This window comes from Chiloscyllium punctatum, chromosome 5 (genome assembly GCF_047496795.1).
Source record: "Chiloscyllium punctatum isolate Juve2018m chromosome 5, sChiPun1.3, whole genome shotgun sequence".
Taxonomy (NCBI): Eukaryota; Metazoa; Chordata; class Chondrichthyes; order Orectolobiformes; family Hemiscylliidae; genus Chiloscyllium; species Chiloscyllium punctatum.
Genome location: NC_092743.1, coordinates 79086948 through 79112894, shown reverse-complemented (window position 1 = coordinate 79112894; position 25947 = coordinate 79086948). Strand labels below are relative to the sequence as shown.

Genomic DNA, 25947 nt, shown 5'->3' with positions numbered 1-25947 from the left:
AAGAAGTGTTTTATCTGTTTGTATTTTCTTTACAACAAGTTGGCCATGCTAAATTGCCCGTAGTGTTAGGTGAAGGGGTAAATGTAAGGGAATGGGTCTGTGTGGGTTGCGCTTCAGCTAGTCAGTATGGACTTATTGGGCTGAAGGGCCTGTTTCCACACTGTAAGTAATTTAATCTAGATCTAATCTAAAGTCTGTTTTTAATTTCTAGTTAAGGTTGCTTGCAGAAAACCTATTTTCAGGAATGTTTAACATATATTTTTCAGAGATAATATACTTTTTATTGAGTTACATAGACTTTTTAATAAATTAATTTGGAACTATTTGATATTTTCCAATGTAGTTCAATTTGCTTAATTATTTCCAGCTTGGACCTGAAATATTGGGCAGTTTTTAAATGACAGCTCACAAATTACAAATTTCCGACTTTTAGTTTCTGACAGTCAAACTTGGGCTTGAATTGTGCTTAGTGCGCAAGTCGAACCAATGAGAAGGACTGCCCAAACATGAGTACAAGAGCTGGGAATTTGATTTTCACAAGAAAAATATTCTTCTCCACACAGTAGTGAATTGATCTACAGTCCCAGAAATTACAAGACGCAGTGCAAGTGAAATAAGAGAATGTTTCTTTGCAAACTGAAATTGAGATATCAATCTAATAGGTTTGAACTCCTAAACCTTGAAAACCATACATTTAACACTAACTAGTCACCTAGATTGGAAGAATGGGGAATTGCTTTTAAGTAAAGTCATTTCTAATGCAGGTTCCTTCCACATATTACCTTGGGAGCCTTAATCTGCTGTTTCCTTCGTTACACCCTCTTGTTCTTTATATCATCTTGAGACAGTCTTAAATTTTATTTGTCTGTATTTTTCATGCTTTCATAATTTCCCTCTTAATGCCATCTCTGTGCTGTGTTTTTTTTTTGCACATTTCCAGGTTTTCCATTGTACTAATGTTTCATGTAAGTTTCTCTTTTATGCCTATCTTACCCATCATGCATCTGTTCGTTAATGAGCTACAGATTGGCTGTAGCACTCTTTCTCATGAAAGTAACTTGTGTACCATGAACCACCTGAATGCCTTTCAGTGCTCTGACATTAATTTATGTTGAAGTGTTCACAGTTGGTACTGTTTCTCAGGTTGGCAAAATTTGCCTTACCCAAATTTAGAACATTTATTTCTGATTTACCTTTTCCACAACAATATCAAATGTACTTTATTTATTAGACTGGTAGTTAACTATCAATCATCATTAATTGATGCACTGTCCATGAAAATCTCTCTACTAATCAGAATCCATTGCCAATCAATCAGCAGGCTCCTCTCATGCAGTATAAATGTTGGTTATCCTTTTTGAATTAACATTCTTGAAATTTGTCCTGATGAGTACACTAAAAATTTTTACTGTAACAATTGAATTATGGGCACTTCACTAAAGTACACTCCTATTGAAACTTTTTCCACTGTTATTTTATTTAATATTAAGACAATTGAAATCCCCCATTATTATTTCCTTATTGCTTTTGCATTTTTCAGAAATTCATATACAAATGTGCCCTTCAATCTCCCTTTGACAGCTTGGAATTCAATATGCTTCAGCAGTGTGATTGCTTTTGCTTTGCACTTTAGTTCAACCCAAATAGCTGCATTTCATGATTTTCTATCATAACACCTTTCTGCAAGTCTCTCATTGTTTCTTTAATCAATGTTGTAACTGTACTTTTTTTGTCCCCCCGCTATCTTGTCTGAATACCCTGTAACCCAGAATGTCAGGCTGTCATTCATGCCCTTCTCACAGCTATATTTCAGAGAGAGTTAAAATATTAGTTTTCACCATACTCCTTGCATTTAGGTATATATTGTTTAGCATAAACTGACTCTTTTTGATTATTTTTAACTTTGTTTTTGCTGCCTTCCATACACTCTTACTGTTTGTTTTTTGGCCACCATTTTCCTGCTCTGCTTTTTTTCCTTCTGAATGTGTGCTCATCTTCCCATCCTCGTGCCTAGCTAATGTTAATTCTGCCCAATTGCCACAAACAAATAAATTGCTTTCATCCCCTCGCACACCTGCCCTCCCCTTCTCCCTGGAAAATACTTGGAGATGAATTTACTAATCATCTGTTTTGAAGTATATACAATTAATCAGACAATTTTACCATTTGAAAGTTTTTCTGCTTTGACATTTTTATTGAGCTGCAACCTGTCAGACCAGAACCCCACCTCTTTCCCAGTGTGGTCCCAATGTTCCAAGCATCTAAAGATCTCCCTCCTGTACACACTCTCTACCTGTGTTATTGATACTCTTATGGGCCATTTTACCTGCCGCCTCCAGAATGTTTCGAAGTTACCCAGCAATAACCTTGACTCTGATACCATAGGGGGAAGATGATATCCTGCAATCATGTTTGCTATCATAGAAATACCTGTCTACTCCTCGATCTCCTGTAACAGGTATTCTCTTGAACTTTGTTCACCCTGCCTTTAAAGCTGAGCCATCCATGATGATGTGTTCCTGGATCTGATGCACTCCCCAGAGGAACACTCCCATGTCAATATTCAGAATCGAATACCAAATAGAGAGCAACATGCTGTCAGATAGCTCCTGAAGTATAAGCCTTGCTGCTTTTTTGTCTGACCATGAGGCCATAACATAGAACAGTATAGCACATACAGGCCCTTTGGCCCTCAAAGTTGTGCCAACCTTTTATCCTACTCTAAGATCAAACTAATCTACATATCCTTCATTTTACTATCATCCATGTGCCTATCCAAGAGTCGCTTAAATGTCCCGAATGTATCTGATTATACGATCACTGCTGGCAGTGCATTCTGTGCACACATCACTCTGTGTGTGAAGAACGGACCTCTGACATTGCCCCTGAACGTTCCTCCAGTCACTTTAAAATTTAGCCTCCTCATGATAGCCATTTCCGCCCTGGGAAAAAGTCTCTGGCTATCCACTCTATCTATGCTTTTCATCATCTTGTACACCTCTATCGAGCCACCTCGCAACCTTCTTCGCTTTAGTGAGAAAAGCCCTAGCTCCTTCAGCCTTCCTTCATACGACATGCCCTCCAGTGCAGGCAGCATCCTGATAAATCTTCTCTGCACCCTTTCTGAAGATTCCACATCCTTTTGATAATGAGGTGACCAGAACTGACCACGGTATTCCAAGTATGGTCTAACCAGGATTTTATGGAGCTGTAGGATAACCTCGCGGCTCTCAAACCCAATCCCCTTGCTAATGAAAGACAACACACCATATGCTTTCTTAAAAACCCTGTCAGCTTGGGTGGCAACTTTGAGCGATCTATGGACCTCGATCCCAAGATCCCTCTGTTTCTCTAGACTGCCAAGAATCCTGCCTTTAATCCTTTATTCTGTATTCAAATTCAACCTTCCCAAATGAATTACTTCACACCTTTGTCCAGGTTGAACTCCATCTGCCACTTCTCAGCCCAGTTCTGCATCCTGTCAATGTCCTGTTGCAACCTACAACAGACCTCCATGCTATCCACCACTCCACCAACCTTCAGATCATCAGCAAACTTACGAACACACCCTTCCACTTCCTCATCCAAGTCATTCATAAAAATCACAAAGAGCAGATCCCTGCAGAATACCACTGGTCACCGAGCTCCAGGTTGAATACTGTCCATCTACTACCATCGTCTGTCTTCGATGGACCAGCCAATTCTGTATCCAGACATCCAAATTTCCCTGTATCCCATGCCTCCTTACTTTCTGAATGAGCTTACCATGGGGAACCTTATCAAATGCCTTTCGAAAATCCATATACACCACATCCACTGCTCTACCTTCATCATTGTGTTTTATCAAATCCTCAAAGAATTCAATAAAGCTTGTGACACATGACCTGCCCTCACAAAGCTATGCTGACTACCTCTAATCAAACTATGGTTTTCCAAGTACAGGTGCCCAATCCTTTATCCGAAATGCTTGGGACCAGCTGGATTTCGGAATTCAGAATTTTCCGAATTTCAGAATAAGTGACAGTTTGATGGTGAAATTTTAAAAATCTTACCTAACAGCAGACTCACTGTGAGTAAAACGGGCCCTGAAATAGAATTGATGCCTCCCAGTGCTGGGCACCCCTTATGTCGCATCTGAGTGACATGCATCGAGTGGGTGTGGAGTTGGGTTAGCTATTTGCACGCCAAATAACCTTGTTAATGAGAAAAAACTTCACAAAAATACCTTCAGAATTCAGGGCTTTCGGATAACGGGTTGTCGACTTGTAATCGTAAATCCTGTCTCTTCGAATCCTCTCCGATATTCTGCCTACCACCAACTTAAAACCGACTCGTCCATAATTTCCAGGATCATTGCTATTCCCTATTCCTTTCCTTGAACAAAGCAGTGACATTTGCCACCCTCCAATCATCTGGCACTCCTCCAATGGACAGTGACAATGCAAAGATTATCGCCAAAGGCACAGCAATCTCCTATCTTCCTTCCCGTAGTAACCTTAAGATATCCCTAAGGCTCAGGGTACTTGACTATCCTTATGTTTTTCAAAATTTTCAGCATATCCTCTTCCTGAACATCAACCTGTTCGAGCATATCAGCCTGTTTCACACTGTGTTCACAAATGTCAACATCCCTCTCAGTAGTGAATACTGCAGCAAAGTATTCATTAAGGACCTCTCCTACTTCCTCTGACTCCAGACACAAGTTCTCTTCATTATCTCTGATCGGCCCTACCCTCTCTCTGGCCAATCTCTTGTTCCTCACATAAGTATAGAATGCTTTCCTTAATCCTACCCACTAAAGCTTTTTCATGTCCCCTTCTAGCTCTCATAAGTATATTCTTCAATTCCTTCCTGGCTACCTTGTAACCCTCTAGAATCCTTATGATCCTTGCCTCCTCAACCTTAAGTAGGCTGCATTTTTCCTCTTGAATAGGTGTTCCATATCCGTTGTCACCCAAGGTTCCTTCACCCTACCATCCCTTCTTTGCTTTCGTGGGGCAAACCTATCTAGCACTATCTGCAACTGCTCCCTGAACAAGCTCTACATTTCTGTTGTGCATTTCTCTGAGAACACCTGTCCCCTAGGAACTAGGTGCCCCAGTTCCTGCCTAATAGCATTGTAATTCCCCCTCTCTCGATTAAATACTTTCCCATATTGTCTGCTCCTCTTCCTCTCCATGACTATAGTAAAGGTCAGGGAGTTGTGATCACTATCACTGAAATGCTGTACCACGGAGAGATCTGATGCCTGGCCTGGTTCATTGTCAAACATCGAATCCAATATGACCTCCCCTCTAGTCAGCCCATCTACATATTGATTCAGGAATCCTTCTGGGACACACGTGACAAAAATTGCTCCATTCAAGCTATTTGAACTAATATTAGGAAAGTTAAAGTCACCCATGACAACAACCCTTACTTCTGCACCTTTCCAAAATCTGCCTCCCAATCTGCTCCTCTGTGTCTGTGTTGCTATTGGGGTGTCTATAGAAAACTCCCACTAAAGTGACTGCTCTTTTCCTGTTTCTGACTTCCACTCATACTGACTCTGTAGACAAACCCTCCTCAACCACCTCCCTTTCTGCAGCTGTGATAAAATCCAAGATTAGCAATGCCACTCCCCAACCTCTTTTACCTCCCTCCTTATTCCTATTGAAACATCTAAACCCTGGTGCATTCAAAATCCATTCCTGCCCCTGTGATATCCAAGTCCCCATAGTTCCAAGTACTGATCCATGCTCTAAGTTTATCACCCTTTTTCCTAATACATTTGCGTTAAAATAGACATACTTCAACCCATCACACTGACTGCAGCTTTGCCTATCCCTCCTCACAGTCTCTCTGCACATTGTATCTGGCTGTTCACTGGCTACTCCATCCTCTGATCTGTAGCTCTAGTTCCCACCCCCTTGTCAAACTCATTAAACCCTCCCGAAGAGCTATAGCAAACATCCTGCTCATGATATTGGTGCCGCTCCATTTCAGATGCAACCCATCCTTCTTGTACAGGTCCCACCTTCCCCAGAATATATCTCAATGATACACATATCTGAAGCCCTCTCTCCTAAGGTACCCCTGCAGTCATGTGTTCATCTGCACTTGCTCTCTGTTCCTACCTTCACTAAGCCATGGTGCTGATACAACTACACTGCTTGTCGGTCTTTTAGCTTCCAACCTAACTCCCACTATTCTCTTTTCAGGTCCTCATCCCTTTTCCCAGCTGTGTCATTCATACTGATGTGTATTACAACTTCTGGCTGCTCCCCCCTTTAAGAATCCTGTAGATGCGATCCGAGACATCCCTGACCCTGGCACCCGTGAGGCAACATACCGATGCAAGTCTCAATCGTGACCACTGAATCAGCTGATTGTTCCTCTCACCAGTGAATCTCCTATCACTATTGCTGTCCTATTCTCCCCCCTTCTCTTCTGATCCACAGAGCCAGATACTGGCCACTGAGGCTTTCCTCTGGTTGGTCACACTCCCCAACAGTATATATAGTGGTATACTTATTATTGTGGAGGGGGACCTGCACTGTCTGCCTATTCCCAATTGCTATCCTGACGGTCAACTAGGTACCTTTATCTTGTAATTTAGGTGTAATGGCTTCCATATAACTCCCTTGTATCACCTTCTCAGATCCGCAGTTCATCCAGTTCCAACTCCAGTTCCCTAATGCAGTATGTGAGGAGCTGGAGTTGGGTGCACTTCTTGCAGGCAATGTGAGCAGGGACAATTTCTTTTTGAAGGGAAACTGAGCTGAAACTACAAATTATCTAATTTTACAACTTTTCCATTACTTAAAAATTATTTGAATTGGAAATTCAGCTTTCAGGTTATTTTTGTATTTTGGGTACCTATTACAATATTTAGAGTCTAGGACCCAATTTCATGTTTTCAAGTGAATCCAATGATATTTGTAGGACAGATGGAAGAACAACAGGGAGACCTTTAGGGCTCAATGTCCTTCTAATGACAAGAAAGGACCAATCTACCCTGAGTTTGGGTACTTCTGAATATGCTGCATTGTTTTATACATTTTACACACCTGTCAGAGGAGATTCTGAAGCAAATTGAATATTAGTGGGCTAAATTCCAGAAGAATTGATCACAGTTAAATTTTGGCTTCTTTTGGCAAACAAGTCTTTGTTAATGTGTAAGAAGAATACAGTCTTTTCAGCTAGTTTGTTTCTATAAATGCCCAAACTGGTCTTTTGTTTATTGACCTTTTCCTTTCTTGCTTACTGTCCTTTTTTCATGAATTTTGTGAAAATGTCCATTAACTTGTTTTTTCTAACATGTTTCTTAACTTTAATAGGGTAATTTTACATAAAGCGGTTTTGCAATTATGCCTCTATTCAGCGTTTCCATCTGTGAATTGCATTATCTTTCGATTACTATTGGTGCCCTTTTCCGAAACTGTTAATTCTCAAACTTGGAAAAGCTTTTCTAGCCACTGTTAACATTAGATAGCTCAAAAGTCAGAAGTACATAATGTTTGTAGCCAAGGATACTATTTTATGACCTAATTATGAACATTGGGGAAAGTAAAATTTGAAAACTCAATGAAATGTAAACATTTAAAATATGAAAATCATTGACTCTGGCTGGAATGATGCAAACTTTGGAAGCAAGTTGCTATCTTGCCAACTTGACTGCTGTTATTTGATGGCCCTTGTAATAAAAACAGTCGAGAAAGTTTAACCTAAATTCAATTAAGATTAGAATGCAGTACTTTGAAATTTGGTAACTGAACCTGTTACTCTGAAGTTAAATTCTGACAAGCAACAATATTTTTTGATGCACACAAATTTCTAACTCCATGCTATTGAATACAGTTATCTGTAATTTCCGCTTCTGTCCTCAGTGTACCTTCTTCCTTTGCACTTCCTTATGTGTTTGATTCTCACAGGGGACGTGGATTACTACTGGCTGGACCATGCGTCTTGGCATAGCAGTGAGGCATCCCCAATGTCTTTGGTGAGACATGTGGAGCCTTAACTTTCAGTTTTCTTTTCATTTCACTTTCCTTTGTTTTATTTATGCCTTTGCATGTTTCTTTTCTTTTTTTTTATCCCACGCCTGTAGGGAACAGTCAAAGGGGAAAAAGAAAAACTAGTGAGCAGGCAGTATTGTCGGACTCTAACACCTTGTCTGAGAGGCAAAAGAAAATGGTGCGATTTGGCGGCCACTCATTGGAAGAGGACTTGGAATGGTCTGAGCCTCAGATTAAAGACTCTGGGGTAGATACGTGCAGTAGCACAACTCTAAACGAGGAACATAGCCATAGCGAGAAGGTACTGAGTCTGTATGGCCTGCATTCTACCTGCTCATTTGGTCTTCGTTTGCTCTCTGTCACTCAATGTAAAAGGGCAGGGTCTTTCTTAAGATAATTGCACTTTTATAAAGGTGCCGATAAAAGAATGAAATCCAAAGTTGCTTGCTTTAATGTTTGCTGTCCAGCAGCAAAACAAATATGTATTCTTTTTCATAGGAATGTCAGTTGTACAGTTGCATGGTAGATTTTTAGAAAACAAATTGTGTTGATGTTCTTCAGTGATACCTATGTTGTTGGAAGTTCCCAAAGCAATTTTGCTGATTAACTATTCACATAAAGTGTCCACCTTAAGATAACAATATTTTAAAATCAGGCTAAGAAGAAAAGTTGGATCTGTTTTGCGGCAGAACTGTGTTTTTCTTTTTTCCCTTCCACTGTCATGTATGTGAACTTATTTTGGTGCGGTGACATTTTGGTAGGTGTTGTAATAGAACTGTATTCACTGTCTGCTTTGGTACTTGCTTTTGCTTAAACTTGGTGGCCGTGATAGCTGGTGTTGGTTATGATCTCTGAAGTGAGATTTGGGGGTGGTATTACTGAGTAGTCTTGCTTTTGTTTGCTTATTTCTTTGCATGAAGCATGAATTGAAGCATTGACCTCCTGTAGTTACACAAATGTTTAGAATGACAAAAAAGTGCCATGTTGGAAATATCCTATTCCGGGTTATTAAAGTGAACCTAAAATTAGAAATGATCCCATTGAGCTGTATAATTGGAAGTCAAAGCATAAATATTTGTGTAATTACAGTGCTTTCTTTCTCATGGGGAAAATGAACCTTAGTTAAAGAAATATTGTGGCACACATAGACATTTACATATTAAAGACCTATCTGTTATTGCTTTGATCTCATAGCATCCAGTGACCTGGCAACCATCCAAAGATGGAGAGCGACTAATTGGTCGAATATTGTTAAATAAACGACTAAAAGATGGCACTGTGCCTAGAGACTCTGGAGCACTGTTGGGTCTGAAGGTAATAATTTATTGATGTGATTACCTATAACTCTTGATGTAGTCTTTGTTGTGACTATCAAATGATATATTTTTTCAAATGTGTTATGCAAAGCCTGGAAGCTAACACGTAATTACGGAATATGTGAGTGATGTGCGTAAAAATGTATGTTTCTTGCTGTTCAGTGTACTCAAGAATACATTGTGTTGTATTTAACTGATGAATCACATTTGAAATACACAGTTGTCATTTGACTGATGAATAGTTCAGGTCTACTTTCATTTCACCCTTCCGTAACATATAGTTGTCCAACTGAAAATGCGGTGACATGTTTCTGCCTTTTTGAAGGACTTGTCTACGATCTCCTAATTGAGCAAACAAATGGTTTTAAACATTTTGTAATTACTCTGCCATGAACTGTCAGTAGAATGCTTAATTTTCAAACATTCTTTGGACATAAAATGGACTGTTCTCTTACTTTAAAATGTCCTTAATTATTTAGACTTGCTTCCTCCAATCCCATGTGGGACAGCATGATCCTACCAATGATTCTGGTTTATTGTAATCTCTTTGGCTGTTGTCCAGATGGTGTCCTGTACTTGAGGACTTAATTAATGTAGTTCATCAGGTCTTCCTTGGCCAGCCCTGTCATTATCTTCAGCCTGGCAGCATCCATTCTGCTGACATGCTGGCAGTATATTCAAGAGGCAAAGAACCAGTGTCATTCCTGTCTTTACCAAATGGGCAGCATGGTGGCTTAGTGGTTAGCACTGCTGCCTCTTCAGCACCAGGGACCCAGGTTTGATTCCACCCTCAGGTGACTGTGTAGAGTTGGAATGTTCTCCCTGTGTCTGCGTGGGTTTTCTCCCACCTTCCAAAGACGTGCAGGTTAGGTTGATTGTGTCCAGGGATGTGTAGGCTAGGTGGATTAGGCATGGGAAATGCAGGATGACAAGAATAGGTTTGGGGAAGGGTCAGTTTGGTATACTCTTCAGAAAGTTGGTGTGGTCTCCATGGGCTCAATGGCCTGCTTCCACACTGTAAGGATTCTATGATGCTATCACTTCAAGGGGTGACACAGTGGTTCAAAGGTTAGCATTGCTACCTCACAGCACCAGGGACCTAGGTTCAATTCCAGCCTAGGGCGACTGTCTGTGTGGACTTTGCACATTCTCCCTGTGTCTGTGTGCTCTGTTTCCCTCCCACAGTTCCAAAGATATGCAAATTCGGTAGATTGGCCATGCTAAATTACTCATAGTGCCCAGGCCATGTGTACGGGGTTACGGGAATAGGGTAGTGAGGTGAGCAGGATGCTCTTCGGAGAGTTGGTGTGGACTTGTTGGGTCGAATGACCTGTTTCCACACCATAGGGATTCTATATCCTGTAGCTATCTGTGAGCAGTTCGCTGCAGTACTTCCTGGTTAGTCATGTGGTCTCTCCATGTGATTCCAGCTTATTAGGTTGACACTGTTAATGCAAGATATCAAACGTTTGCTGTCACATTAAATGGCCAATATAAGGTAGTATTACCACACCAACCACATCAGGAAAAAAAACTTAAAAATTGAAAGGTATATACTAAAGATGAAATAGACAGATTTCCAAGAGTGATAGGGAAAAGCAGGAAAGTGAAATTGAAGACTATCAGATTAGCCATAATCTCATTGATAAATGGCCTCTTTCTGTTCATATGTCTTATTGACTAACAAGCAAAATACAATGCATCCTTTCTAGAAATAGCATTACATTATCTGGTTGGTCAGATTTCTAATGGAGGCATTTAATATGTAATTTAGGTGTGAGCTGTCCCTGGCACTTTCATCAGGAAGTATGACTTGATGTATCACCACTGATGTATGTGCCATTGTATAGCTGTACACTCAAATGCGAGGGAATATGATAATTGCCAATTACTTTTGTTCCTAATTAAAAATAGTTTTTTTAAAATGCTTCATCAAGTCGCACATCGTGTTTCATATCAATACTGGATGCAAAAAAAAGGAATAAGCACAAGTTAATGATATTGTTCTTGTAACTGATGAGATTCAATTAAAATGTCAGTGTTATGGAAATTATTGGAGAAGATTTTTAGGATAGGATTTACTCATATTTAGGAAAATATGGACCTGTTAGTAATAGGCAGCATGGATTTGTATGCGGAAGGTTGTGTTGCACAAATATGGTTAATTTTTTTGTAGAAAGTGACAAAGATGATCGATGGCTTATCAGCATGGATACAAAACTAGCTTAGACATAGTAGCATTGGAAGGGTGTTTCCTGACTGGAGATCTGTGACCAGTGGTATTCTGCAGGGATCAATGCATGTAAGGTTTGAAGGAGAACATAGATGGTCTGATTAGTAAGAGTGTGGACGACACAGCGGTTGCGGGAGACAGTGAAAAAGATTGGCAGAGACATCAGGATATGGATAGGCTGGAGATTTGGCTGGAGAAATGGCAGATAGAGTTTCATCTGGACAAAAGCAAGGTGATACAGTTTGGAAAATTTATTGCAGGTCGGAAGTATACAGTAAATGGCAGAATCCTTAGTAGCACACAGAGAGATCTAGGCATGCAGGCCCATACTTCCCTGAAAGTGGCAACACAAGTGGATGAGGTGGTTAAGAAGGTACATGGCTTGCTTGATTTCATAAGCCAGGGCACAGAGTATAAAAATTGGCAAGTCATGCTGTATAGCATTTTAGTTAGGCCACATTTGGAAGATTGCGTACAGTTCTGGTCAGCACACTATCAAAATGATTTGGAGGATTTGGAGAGGGTACAGAAGTGGTTTACCAGGACATTGCCTGGTTTGGACGGTATTAGCTATGAGGAGAGATTAGACAAAGTTGGTTTGTTTTCGCTTGCATGTTGAAGGTTGAGGGGCAACCTGAGAGAAATTTGCAAAATTATAAGAAGCATGGATAGAATGGCTAGCCGGAGTCTTTCCCTGGTTAGAAATATTAATTAGTCAAATTTTTAAGATAAATGCAGAAAGTTTGAAGATGTGAGAGGCATGAGTTTTACACAGAGGATGATAAATGCATGGAATGTGCTGCCAGCAGAGGTAGTAGAGGCAGATGTAAAAGCAGCATTTAAGAGGCATCTTCACAGATATATGAATAGTCAGAGAGAAAAAGGATATGGACCACATAGTGGTAAAGCCTTTGAGACCTTGGTATTCAGGTCCATTATACCCTGACGGTGGCAATGCAGGTCAGTGGAGTGGTCAAGAAGGCATATGGCATGCTTTCCTTCATAGGATGGGGTATTGAGTACAAGAGTTGTATAGGACTCTGGCTGAGGCTCATTCGGAATACTGCATACAGTTCTGGTCACCACATTGTCAAGGGCATTAGCTGTGAAGAGAGGTTGAGTAGATTAGGATTATTTTCATGAGAAAGAGGGAGGTTGAGGGGGGACCTGATTGACCTATAAAATCATGAGAGGTATAGACAGGGTGGATAGCAAGAAGCTTTTTCCCCAGAGTGGGGAACTCTATTACTAGGTCATGAGTTCAAGGTAAGAGGAGAAAAGTTTAAGGGCGATATGCATGGAGAGACCTTTACACAGAGTATGGTGGGTGCCTGGAACGCATTGGCAACAGAGGTGGTAGAGGTAGGTACGATAGCGTCATTTAAGATGTATCTAGATAAATACATGAATGGGCAGGGAGCAGAAGGATACAGATCCTTATCAAATAGGCGACAGGTTTAGATAGAAAATCTGGATTGGAGGGCCAAAGGATGGGGTATTCCTGTGCTATAATTTTCTTTGTTCTTTAAAAAGGCATCATGTGTCAGCGCAGTCTGTTCCTGTGCTGTTCTGTTATTTGTTCTTTACTCTTTATTAAATAATGCAGTGTAACCAAAAATGCAATGATTAGCTAACAAAACTATATCCTTTGCATAAATCTGACTCTGATGTGTCTCTTCATAGACTGTGCTCTGTTGAAGCAGTTAATTAATCATTTCCATTTAATGAAATTCAATTTAGGATCATGCAGTAGGACAAGACAGGCAAGATTGTGCTGGTGAAATGTTTCTCTATTGATGTCCCTCTTCTGAATAGTGCTGAATTTACCTTAAACCTCACCACCCATCATTAGCATGTTGTATACATAAGCAGTTTTCTTGCATTTGCTTGTATTCTTAGATCAAGGATATTTACATTCATTATTCATTTACAGTAAATAGAAAATCTTGGATGAAGCAAAGTGTCATAGCCTATTTCTAAGGACATCCAATCAACCTAATGCGAGATTCTACAGTTTAATTTTGATTTGAGTATCTAATCATAAAATTATAGAGTCATACAGTAAAGAAGAGGTGTTTCAGCCCTTCACGTCTGACAAAAAAAAACTCAATCTACACTCATTCCACTTTGCAGCACTAGGCCCATAGCCTTGAATGTAATAACATTTCACATATGCTCATCCAAGTGATTTTCAAGTTACAAATTTTCCTGGCTCAACTGCCCTTCAAGGCAGCGTATTCTCGGTTCACACCACACTCTGGGTGAAAAGATATTTCCTCAAATCCCTTCTAAAACTTCTGCCTTTCACCTTAAAATTATGCCTCCTTATTATTCAGCCTTCAACTAAGAGGCACAGCTACTTTTTATTCTCCTAACCATGCACTTTATAATCTTACAGACCTCAATCAGGTAGCCCCTCAATCTTCTGTACTCGAAAGAAAATATTTCAAGCTTATCCAGCCTCTCTTCATGAATAAACTACTCCATCCTAGGCACCACCCTGGTGAATTTCCAATGTCTTGTACAACATCAACATGACTCCCCAGCTCCTTTACTCAAAGGACTGAGCAATGAAGGCAAGCGTGCCAAAAGCCTTTTAACCACCATGTCCATATGTGACACAAACCTCAAAGAATGATATACCTGAACCCCCACGTCCCTCAGTTCTGCAACACTACCCAAGGCCCTACCATTAATTGTGTAAGCCCTACCTTTGTTATACCAAAATACCTCGCATTCATCGAGATTGAACTCCATCTAACATTTCTCAGCCTATTGACCCATTTGATCAACATCTGTTTGTAATTATAGAAAGCCTTCTTCACTGTCTATTCTAGCACCAACTTTGAGGCCAACAGCAAACTTACTAACCTTGCCTTCTATATTTCTCATCCAAATCATTTATATAAATGACAAACAAAAGAGGACCCAGAACTGATCCCTTTGGAACACAGCTGGTGACAGGCCTCCAGTCTGAAAAGCAACATTCCACCACCACTGTCTGTCTCCTGTCATTAAGTAGGTTATATTGGCAAGCTCACTCTAAATCCCATGTGACCTAACTTTACTAATTAGTCTACCATGCTAAACCTTACTGAAAGCTTTCATTAAGTCCAAGTAAACAATGTTTACTGCTCTGCACTCATCAATCCTTTTGGTACCTTCCTCAGAAAACTCAAATTTGTGAGACATGATTTTCCTCAATCAAAACCATGCAGATTATTCCTAATCAATTTTTTTCCTCTCTAAATGTCCATAAATCCTGTCTTTTATAATCACCTCCTACAATTTATCCACAACTGAAGTCAGACTCACAAGTTTATACTTCCCTGGTTTCTCCTTACAATATTCCTTGAAAAAAAGATACAACATAAGCCACCTTCCAGTCATCAGGCATTTCACTCATAGTTATAGATGCAAATATTTTTGCAGGGGGTCTCACAATTTCCTCTCTTGCTTCCCACACTGTTCTGGGATACATTAGATCAGGTCTCTAAGACCTCCCCAACTTTCTCTCCTGTCATATTAACTGTTTCTGAAACAGCAACATTTATTTCTCTGCATTCTCTGGACTCCATTTCTTCACGGTATGCAAAAATATGCATTCAATATATCTCCCATCTCCTGGGGTTCAACAAACACATAGCCGCCTTGATCTTTAAGTGGCTCTACCATCCCTCTCGTTACCATCTTAGAGCTGTATGGCATGGAAACAGACCCTTCAGTCCAACTCATCTTTACTGATCAGGTATTCTAAATTAATCTAATCCCATTTGCCATGATTTGGCCTATATCCTATAAACCCTCCCTATTCATACACCCATATGCCTTTTCTTGCTGTCCATGTATTTGTAGAATTTGTATGGATAATCCTTAATCTTATCTGCCAATGCAATCTCATAGCCACTCTTTGCCTTCCTGATATCTTTATTAAAGTATGAAACAAAAGCAGGTTTCAATTATAGAAATCCATAGTGACAAAATCCATGCAGCAGATTGCCCAGCTTCTGCTTCCTCCTCCATTAGATGAATTTTATCACATTAACACTGAGTAGTAATTAGAAAAGGGAATCTGTCTGTTACTTTTGACTTTAGCTTCCTGCAGAAAATATACAGTAAGACCAATCTAGTAATTCTTCCACTGATTTGACGGAGATAAGTGAAGTCAGCACAGATAAGGGAATTAAACCTCACATTTCCTGTTTAGTATGGCTGTGCACTATAAGCCATGAGGCAGCTATTTGACCATGATTTCATATGTTTATCACGTAAAGCATGGAGTTTATTGTTATGAATTGGTAAAAACACCAGAAAATCAATGTTATTGTAATAAGTTGCAACACTAAGACAGTTTCAGTGATTTTTACTTGAAGAGGCTGGCTCTACGACAGCAAAATGCAGTGGATGCTAAAAAAACTGAAAACAGAAAAAGTGTAAAATACCTAGGCAGGCCAGTCAGCAGATGTGCGGAGAGAGGCAGATTCAACATTATAGATCAGTGGCCATTCATCTAAACTTACAACCTTGTCAGGAGAAACACAAAATTTAAGGGTCTGTTTCCATGCAGTCGAGCTCTATGACACTATGACTCTAAGAGTCATGCTGCATGGTAGATGGTGCATTATTTTTAATTTGTTGATGGGATTTATGTATTGCTGGCTAGGAAGGCATTTATTGCCAATGCTTTGTTGCCCTTGAGTCAATGGTGGTGAATTTACCTTATTGAACTGCTGTTGTCCTGGCATTTGGGAACTCTCATAATGCTGCTACAGTGAAGGATTAGTGATGTTACCAGAATGGTGTATGTCTTCGATTGGAATTTGCAGATGGGGAAAGTGATGGTATAGTCACAATGTTGCTGGATCAGTAATTCAAAATCCAGACTAATGTTCTGACAGATGGCGAAATTTAGATTAAAATTCTCATCTAATGGCAACCAAGTAAGCACTGATAATTATCATTAAAATGATTGCGTTTACTAAGTTAAAACATCAGTTTTGGAAGCTGATGCTGAAATAAACAGCAGACATCATTCTTCTTAGAGCAAAGAAGGTTAAAACTTGATAGAGGTGTTCAAAAGCATACACAATTTTGATAGACGGTAAGATATGAGCACGGTGGCACAGTGGTTAGCACTGCTGCCTCACAGTGCCGGAGACCCGGGTTCAATTCCCGCCTCAGGCGACTCTCTGTGTAGAGTTTGCACGTTCTCCCTGTGTCTGCGTGGGTTTCCTCCGGGTGCTCCGGTTTCCTCCCACAGTCCAAAGATGTGCAGGTCAGGTGAATTGGCCATGCTAAATTGCCCCTAATGTTAGGTAATGGGTCGATGTAGATATAGGGGTATGGGTGGGTACGCTTCGGCGGGGCGGTGTGGACTTGTTGGGCCGAAGGGCCTGTTTCCACACTGTAAGTAATCTAATCTAATCTAATCTAATATGAGAGCAGAATAAGGCCAGTCAGCTCATCGAATGTGCAGTGCCATATGATCATCGCTGATATGTTTGTCCATTATCTTGCCTTCTTACCCTAACCTTTGATCCCCTTACTAATCATGAACCTATTTATCTCTGTCTTAAAGACACTCAATAATTTGGATTCCACAGATTCACTATCCTGTGGCTGAAGAAATTCCTCCTCATCTTAGTTGAAAAGGATCATCTTAACTGTGAGGCTGTATCCAGCTCCTGGTCTTTCCTACTAGTGGACGCGTCTTCTCCATGCCCACCCTATTTGGGCCTCTCAGTATTTGTAAGTTTTAATGAGGACCTCCTTCCTTCTTTCCTGCATAGAATAGAGAATCTGAAGTCCTCAATGGCTCCTCAAATGAAAATGGGATGACTCTTGTAAATCTTCTCTGGACCTCCTCTAAGGTCAGCACATCTTTCCTTAGGTACGGGTTCAAACATTCTCTCAATATGGCAAACACAGTCTGATTAGAGCCTTATATATCCTCAGCAGTACATCCCTGTTCTTGTATCATAGCTCTCACAAAATGAATGCAAACATTACATTTGTCTTCCTAACTGCCAAATGAACTTACGTGTTAATTTTGAGAGAATCCTGAACTAGGACTCCCATGCCCCTTTGGGCTTCAACTTTCTGAGGCCTTTCCCCATTTAGAAAATAGTTTACAGCTCTATTCTTTTTATCAAAGTGCATAATCTCATATGTTCCCACGCTGTATTTTATCTGCCACTTCTTTGCCCTCTTTGCTATCCTGTTCAAGTTCTTCTACAGCCTTCCTGCCTCCTCACCACTACCTATCAATCCACTTATCTTTGTGTCATCTGCAAACTGAGCAATGATGCTCTCCGTTCCATTGTCCGGATTATATATATGTTTACATAATATTTGTGCTCCCAATACTGACCCCTTATGAAGTCCACTCGTCACTGGCTATCATCCTGAAAGAAACCCTTTATCCCCATTCTCTGCCTTCTGCCAATCAGCCAATCCTCCATCCATGCCAGTATCTTGCCCTTAACAAGATTACATTATTTAGCTGTTACGTTATTTAGCAACCTCCTGTACGGCACTTGTCAAAGGCCTTCTAAAAATCCATGTAGGAGAATTAGTAGACGTGACCTTTGTCCAACTTGCTGGTTACTTCCTCAAAGAATTTGAACAGATTGATCAGTGGTGATGTCCTTGTTGAGTAAATATTGAGAAATGTTTTTTTGGTGGCAGTAAAGTCAATACCAGAGGATACATATTTAAGGGAGTGGCAAAAGAACTGGGGGGACTTCCGGAAGTTTTTAAATGCATGCATTGTGATCTGAAATTCTGGAATCTGCATCATCTCAACTAATGGGTAATTCACACTCAATGATAAAATGAGAAGGGAAGTGGAAGAGACTTGAATGTTAAATATGCACAGAACTGTGGGGCAAGGGCAGGACAGTGAGACTCTTTAGCTAGCTCTCCCAAACCTCTTGCACTATGGGCCAAATGGCTCCTTTTTGTGCTTTTCTTATTCTCTATTCATTTATGACATATGGGCATCACTGGCTGGGCCACCTGTTCAGGCCCTTATTCTGGAATTCTGTCTCTAAATCTCTGCCTTACTATTTTTGTCTGTTCCTTTCAGATGCTCCTTAAAATCTTACCTCTTTTGTTCAGTTTTTGTTCACTGAACATTATCTCTTTTCATGGCTTAGTGTCAAATGTTGTGAGGGTATACTTCTGTGAAGCAACAATTGGTCAGCTTCAGCATGTTAAAGGTGCTGTATGTTTGTAATTTGTTGTTGATGCTGTTGGTGAAGTCAGAGACTATTTTAGGAGCTACTTTCAGCCTTTTGAAAAGGCTGCCGCATTTTTATATCTTTAGACAGTCATATGTCTTCTATTTTGAGTTGGAGATCTTGAAAGACTACCTGCATAAGGCACAATTAACACAGTGACTAAATGAACGAAAAGACTGAGGGGAGATCTCATAGTAACCTATAAATTCTAACAAAGCTGGACAGAATGATGCAGGAGGATGTTCCAAAAAACACAAACAAAAACAAACAAAGTTTACAGCCCAGGAACAGGCCCATCGGCCCTTCAAGTCTGAGCCGATCCAAATGTACTGTCTAAACCTGTTGGTCAATTCCTAAGCAATTCCCTCTGCTCCCCACCTACTCATGCATCTATCCAGACGCATCTTAAATGAATCTACCGTGCCTGCCTCTACCACCTCTTCTAGCAATGCGTTCCACACGCCACCTGTATCCCCCTTAAACTTTCCACCTCTCACCTTGAAAGCATGACCTTTTGTTGTTGAATCCTTCACCCTAGGAAAAAGCTTGTCTCTATCCACCCTGTCTATACCCTTCATGATTTTTTAAACCTCAATCAGGTCCCCCCTCAATCTCCTTTTTTCTAGTGAAAATAAACCTAACCTACTCAACCTCTCATCGCGATAACCAAAGAGTCCAGAATCGGGGTCACAGTCTAAGGATACAGGGTAGGTCGTTTAGAATTGAGATGAGAAGACATTTCTTCAAGAGAGCATCAAATTTGAAATTCTTTGCCACAGCAAGTGATTGAGGCCAAAACAGTTCTCGAAGCTAAAGGGATCAAGAGGCATTGGGAGAAAGCAGAAACAGGTAATTGTGTCGGATGATCAGCCATGATCGTATTGAAAGGCAGAGCAGGCTCAAGTGTCCGAGTGACCTGCTTCTCCTATTATCCACTTTCCTGTGTAAAGCCCATAAGGTTGGCTTAAAGGATCGTATAAGGTCTACTCATGGCCACTTGGAGCTGCCTCAGTAGTTGTTTTAAATGGCATTGCAGAATTAACTGAGTAAGAATAGAAGATTGGCTGGTACTATATAGTATTACAAAACCATTTTTATGGCAAGCGATGACTGAAAAGTCACCCCTTCACTTTATGTTAATAACAACAATAATATTCCAAGTATGCATGCTGCGATGTGAGTTAAAAAGGTCTGTGGACAATAAGTTGAAAATAATGGATGACCACTTTTGTAATCTTCTACTTTATTGCCTTTTCAGAACCACTTATTAGTGATGAGGTCAGAAATCACCAGGTTTTAATCCAACAGGTTTATTTGAAATCTCAAGCTTTTGAAGCACTGCCCCTTCATCAAGTGAAGTGAAAGAAAGCATACAGGCAAAAATTTATAGGCAGAGAGATCAAGGGGCAGAGAGATCAAAAGATCATACAAATGGTGTGAGTGGAGTGTTGAATAATAAGTCTCTGAAAGTGATCAAAAATATCAGTTGGTGTGTAATGTGTCAACAGCTGAATAGTAAGTGAAGGGGATGAACTACAATCCAATTAATTGAGGCAGAGAGATAATTACAGAAACTTAAAATAAGGTGGTACTGCAGGCAAACCGAATGGCTGGGTTAACATGATAGGTATATGCTGAGGGTCCAACCAAAGTAACAAGAAATCCAAAGATGTACCAACTAATTAAGGTAAAGAGTTATCAAGTGATCAAGGTGATAGTAAGGAAGATTTTACAAATACAGAGCAGTATGGTGGGGTTACATGTAGTGTGACATGAACCCAAGATCGCAGTTGAAACTGTCTTCATGGGTACAGAACTTGGCTATATGTTTTGGCTCAGCAATTCTGTATTGTTGTGTATCTCGGAAAGCCACTTTAGAGGATGACTACATGAAGATCGGAGGCTGAATGTCTCTGACCGCTGAAGTGTTCCCTTACTGGAAGGGAACATTTCTGCTGGCAATTGTTGCATGGTATCCATTCATCCATCGCCATCTGTCTGCATAGTCTCGCCAATCTATCATATCTCAGGGCATGCTCGCCTGTATCATATGAAGTAGACAACATTGGCCAAGTCACATGAGTATCTGCCATGTATGTGATGGGTGGTGTTCCCACATGTGATGGTAGTATCCATGTCGATGATTTGAAATTTCTTGCAGAGGTTGCCATGGCAGGGTTGTGTGATGTTGTGATTGATGTCCTGGAAGCCGAGTAGTTTGCTGCGACCGATAGTCTGTTTGATGTTTGGCAGTTGTTTGAAGGCGGGGATGATCTTGGTGAGATATTCATCTTCATCGATGACATGTTGAAGCCTGCAAAGGATATGGTACAGTTACTCTGGTCCAGAGAAGTCCTGGACGCTGAAGGGTACGCTATTGGTTGTTTTCTGTGTCTGTCTACTGAGGAGGACGTTGCAGTTTTTCGCTGTGGCACATCAGAACTGGCTATCAATGAGCTGAGCATTGTATCTCATTCTTATGAGAGCGTCTTTCATCATCTTTAGGTGGCCATCACATTCCTCCTCATCTGAACAGATCCTGTGTATACGCAGGGCTTGTCTGTGGGGGATGGCTTCGTTAACATGTTTAGATTGGAAGTGCAGCATTGTGAGGTAGTGAGGTACTAAGGTGTCCGTCCTTGATGGAGATGAGTGTATCCAAGGATGAGACTGATTCTGAAGATTCGTCCATGGTAAGTCTGATGGTGGGGTGACACTTGTTGATATCGTTGTATAGGTGTTTGTGATTCCTCACCATGAATTCAAAGGAGGAAAATGTTGTTGATGCATCTGGTGTATACCATTGGTTAGAGGTCCTGTGCAGCAAAGAATTCTTTTTCGAGCTTGTACATGAAAATGTTTGCATATTGGGGTGCAAATTTGGTCCTGATGACTGGTCTATGTGTCTAGATGAAGAACTGGTTGTTGAAGGTGAAGAATTTGCAGTCAAGGATGAAGTGGATGAGTTACAGCGAGGCGTCTGGAAATGGCAGTTGCTGGTGTTGATCCTAAGGCTGTTGCAGCTATGCTGTTGTTGTGAAGGATGCTGGTGTAGTGTGTCGAAATGTCCATTGTGGCGAAGAATGTTCCTGGTTTGACTGGTCCGTGGGTGCTGACATTTTTAAGAAATCCATAGTGATGAGACAGAAGCTAGGTGTTCCTTTTACAATGGGTTTCAAGATGCCCTCGACTTGGCCAGAGAGGTTCTTACATGGGGTCCCATTGCCTTATACAATGGGGCATCCAGGTGTGTTGGCTTTGTGTAGTATGGTGTTGTATGACTTCTGACCTTGTCCACTCCAGTTAAAACCGGCATCTCAGCATCACTTGTTAGTGATCACATTTAAAGGGAATTAAATGTTTTACATTGCTGTTTAGTTGCTTTCTTTCTAATAGTTTTAATGAACTCCCTAAGCTATTTGGGAAAATACAAGATTGACAGTAGGCAATGCCCATTGTAAAGAGATGAACATTCACTTTATTTCTTTTATTTCTGTCTTCACAGATGCTGTCTGACCTGCTTAGTGTTTGCAGTATTTTCTCTTTTTTTCTCTCTCAAATTTCTCAAGAACTGCTCTTAACCGTTTTCATTATATTTTATACCAAATGTGGGTCATTTAATTATTTTTTGCGATAAGGCTATGCTCAAACACTGTACAATACAGTATGAAGGCAAAAACAAATCATTTGTACTGAAACTAATTATTGCGCACTTTTAAAAATGTGTTCATTAAAACGAGCAAAAAGGGTATCACTTATTGTTTAGTAGTCCTTTATGGAAAACCAGTGAAAAATAAATAAAAATGATTTGGATGGAGCTGTAAGTAGCTAGGACTTTAAGGTTTTTACCCTTTTAGTGACACGTTAGGGCAGACAAAACATGGGTTTATGTCTGTTAATCTGACTACATTTTTCTGGTAACAGATTGCTTATTAGCAATCTGATGGGCACCACTCCACATTAAACATAGCTGACCAGGAAGTCCTTCTACTCTTAACCAATATTCACTCTCAGCTGCATACTGCTGCTTCAACGTTCTGCACGTGGCAATTTGCTTGCTGATGCAGATCGCAGTATTGACTTGCATTTCTGAAAGTTACTGCCACACACACACCTAGGAGGTCTGCACAGAATAAAAAAAGAATAGAGGGAACCTGTTGTCAAAACCTGCTGTTGTCAATTTAGAAGGATTTACATATTAATAATCAACTTGTTTGGCCATATTATGAATGCACATTTCACACTTACCAAGTTATAAATTGGAACTCAAACCTAAAGCTTCTGGCTTAGAGCTGGGGTGCTACCTGCTGCACCATATGACCTTCTGAAATTAGCTTGCTGATGGTTAAAATTTTAATGTGCCTTCACAGCACAGAGACTGAAAGGAGCAGACAGACTTTCTGCTCCACTGGGCACAGCAACTGCTTACAGGTATCTCGAATTAAAGTAAGGGGTCTAATGTTGAAGCTGCCTAAACTCTCTTGTTGCTTTTGCAATCTAATATGTCATTGCATTTGACAGTGTAGTAAAGTGTACTTAGTTTGCAAGCCAAAATCTGCTCCCACAAAGGGGAACTATCAGTAATAGCAGTCATCAACTGGAAAGAACTTTCTGTGGAACACATGCATTACCTGTTGTGTTTCACAAATCACTGTAACAATGCCATAAATTATAACCAAACTTTCTACCTAAAGGAACAGTGACGTGTTCACTGATCACAAAACTAACGGCAAAGCTTGAAATTTCTCTATGGGACTAATTTCTCCATACTCCACGCACAATAAACATTTATTGCCTGGAAATTCTGCAAACTGGTCTGATTTTGTACTCCCTGTAGCTTAACATATTGTTTAACATACTGCTGAATATAATCATAACCTGGAATTGATGCAACTTTATATTTGATATGATCGTTAAAACCTTATTGATCTGCAGGTAACATATATGAAGATTTATCCCAGAATAAAGAATGCTTTGTGTATATTACCAATCTTTGTCTTAGCGTTTGGTCTGTTTGTGTTCAGAACCAATAATGCAGCAGGACCATCTTCCGATATCCTCTTATAATTTGGACCAGTAATTGGAACTTAGAGAAAAATAACCATTTAAAATGTTTTGTGACCAGGTGACAAATTGGCTCCCTTTCTTCAACTCCTTTCCTTTGACAACTACAAAGATTTTTAGTTATTTTAGCACAGAACTATCTCAAACTTTAATTAAAATGTAGTCCATTAGTTCAAAATTACAGCATCAGTTGTAAAGTTTCCTTGAAGGAAAGAGAAATTTTTTTTTAACTCAAATTCAAGAAAAATAATAAACGTACACACAAACACTCATTAAAAAGTTTATAAAGGGTAGAATGTTTAGTATGAAAAGGAAAAATCAAGTATATGCAGTTTAAGAATTTCTTTGAATCCATGAGGAATTATATTTCCATCTAAGACTGGGATTATTTAATTGACGTCTTGCATCTCAGCAGTAAGAGCCTCATGGTATCGCTGAACTGTTATTCCAGAGACCCAGCTTATGTTCAGGGGAACTTGGTTTGAATTCCTTCATGGAAGGTGGTGAAATTTGAATTCAATAAAAATCTGGAATAAAGAGTTTAATGTTAACCCCAATCCATTGTTGATTGTTGAGAAAAACCCATCTGGCTCACCAATGTCCATTATGGAAGGGAAGCTGCCATCCTTACCTGTCTGGCCTACTAGTGACTCCAGACCCACAGCAATGTGGTTGATCCTTAACTGCCCTCTAGGCAATTAGGGATGGACAATAAATTTTGGTCTAGCCAGTGACACCTTCAACCCTTGAATTAATTTTTTAAAAAATAGTGAAATCAATGAGCTTAGTGTGGTCAGGAAGGAGTATCTCATCCAGAGTGTGACACAGCCAGAGTGAATATAGTTTGAAGAATTTGGATGCATCATAGGAATTCGGTACAGAGGGGTGCCTTTTGCTTACTTTTTTGGCTCATATTTTCTAAAAGCCTTTTTACAGGATACATTGAAGCTCAGGATCAGGGTCTCAGCATAAAAGAGAGACATCATAGGTAAACTGTAAGTTTATTGGTTAGTAACAGCTACTAATTTGATTTTGAATTATAGTTTACTTTCAGATTGAAGGTAGACTATTGAAAATATTATCTCAGAGTACAACAGGACCTTGATCAGATGCGCCAATGAGCTGAGGATTGTAAATTGGAGTTCGAGATAAATTTGAAGCATTGCATTTTGATAAGGTAAACTAGGGCAGAGCTTATAAATTAATGGTAGGGCCCTGCGGTGCAGATGCATAATTCCTTGAAAGTGGAGTAGCAGGTATACAGGGTGGTGAAGAACGCATTTAGCATGCTTGGCTTGATTGATCAGAGCACTGAGTGCAGGAGTTGGGACGTCATGTTGTGGCTATATAGAACATTAGTGGGGCCGCTTTTAGAATATGGTGTTCACTTTCAGGCCACTCTTTTAGGAAGGGTGTTGTTAAACTTGAGAGGGTGCAGAAAAAGATTTACAAGGATGTTGCTGGGACTGGAGAGCTTGAGTTGTAGGGAGAGTCCAAAAGGCTGGGGCTTTTTTCCCTGGAGCATCGGAGGCTGAGGGTTTATAGATGTTTATAAAATCATGATTGGTGGAATAGAGTGAATAATCAACATCTTTTTCATAAGATGGGGAGTTCAAAACTAGAGGGCATGGTTTTAAGGTGAGAGGGGCAAGATTTAAAAAGGACCTGAGGGATAATATTTTACATGCAGAGGGTGGTGCGTGTATGGAACGAGCTACCAGAGGATTGATGGAGGAGGATACAATTACGACATTTAAAAGGCATCTGGATGGGTATATGAATAGGAAGGGCTTAGAGGGATATGGGGCAAATACTGGCAAATGGGACTAGGTCAGATTGGCACATCTGGTTGGCGCAGCCAAGTTTGACAGAAGTGTCTGTTTCTATACTATATGACTACATATTTACAGGCAGAGGGAACAGGGTTGACTTGTTAGTAAGAAGTGAAATTATGTCGATAATTAGAAGTGATATGGAATCAGAAGGCATAGAATTTGTGTGGATAGAGTTAGAATTAGAATTCCTACAATGTGGAAACAGGCCCTTCAGCCCAGCAAGTCCATACTGACCTTTGAAGAGTAACCCACCCAGACTCA

The 25947-nt window shown here is 40.2% G+C and overlaps 1 protein-coding gene across 7 annotated transcripts in view; it reads left to right on the top strand.

Moving 5' to 3' along the window:
- rims2a (regulating synaptic membrane exocytosis 2a) overlaps nt 1-25947 on the top strand; it is a 1169411-nt gene that overhangs the window by 611254 nt on the left and 532210 nt on the right. For 5 of the 7 annotated variants that reach the window (XM_072570612.1, XM_072570611.1, XM_072570613.1 and 2 more), the window contains 2 exons: nt 8090-8298; nt 9192-9311. In XM_072570612.1, coding sequence (XP_072426713.1) covers nt 8090-8298; nt 9192-9311 — 329 coding nt within the window. Of the gene's footprint in view, nt 1-7913; nt 7982-8089; nt 8299-9191; nt 9312-25947 lie in introns of all 7 variants that reach the window. The other 2 variants (XM_072570619.1, XM_072570618.1) reach the window with 1 other exon arrangement.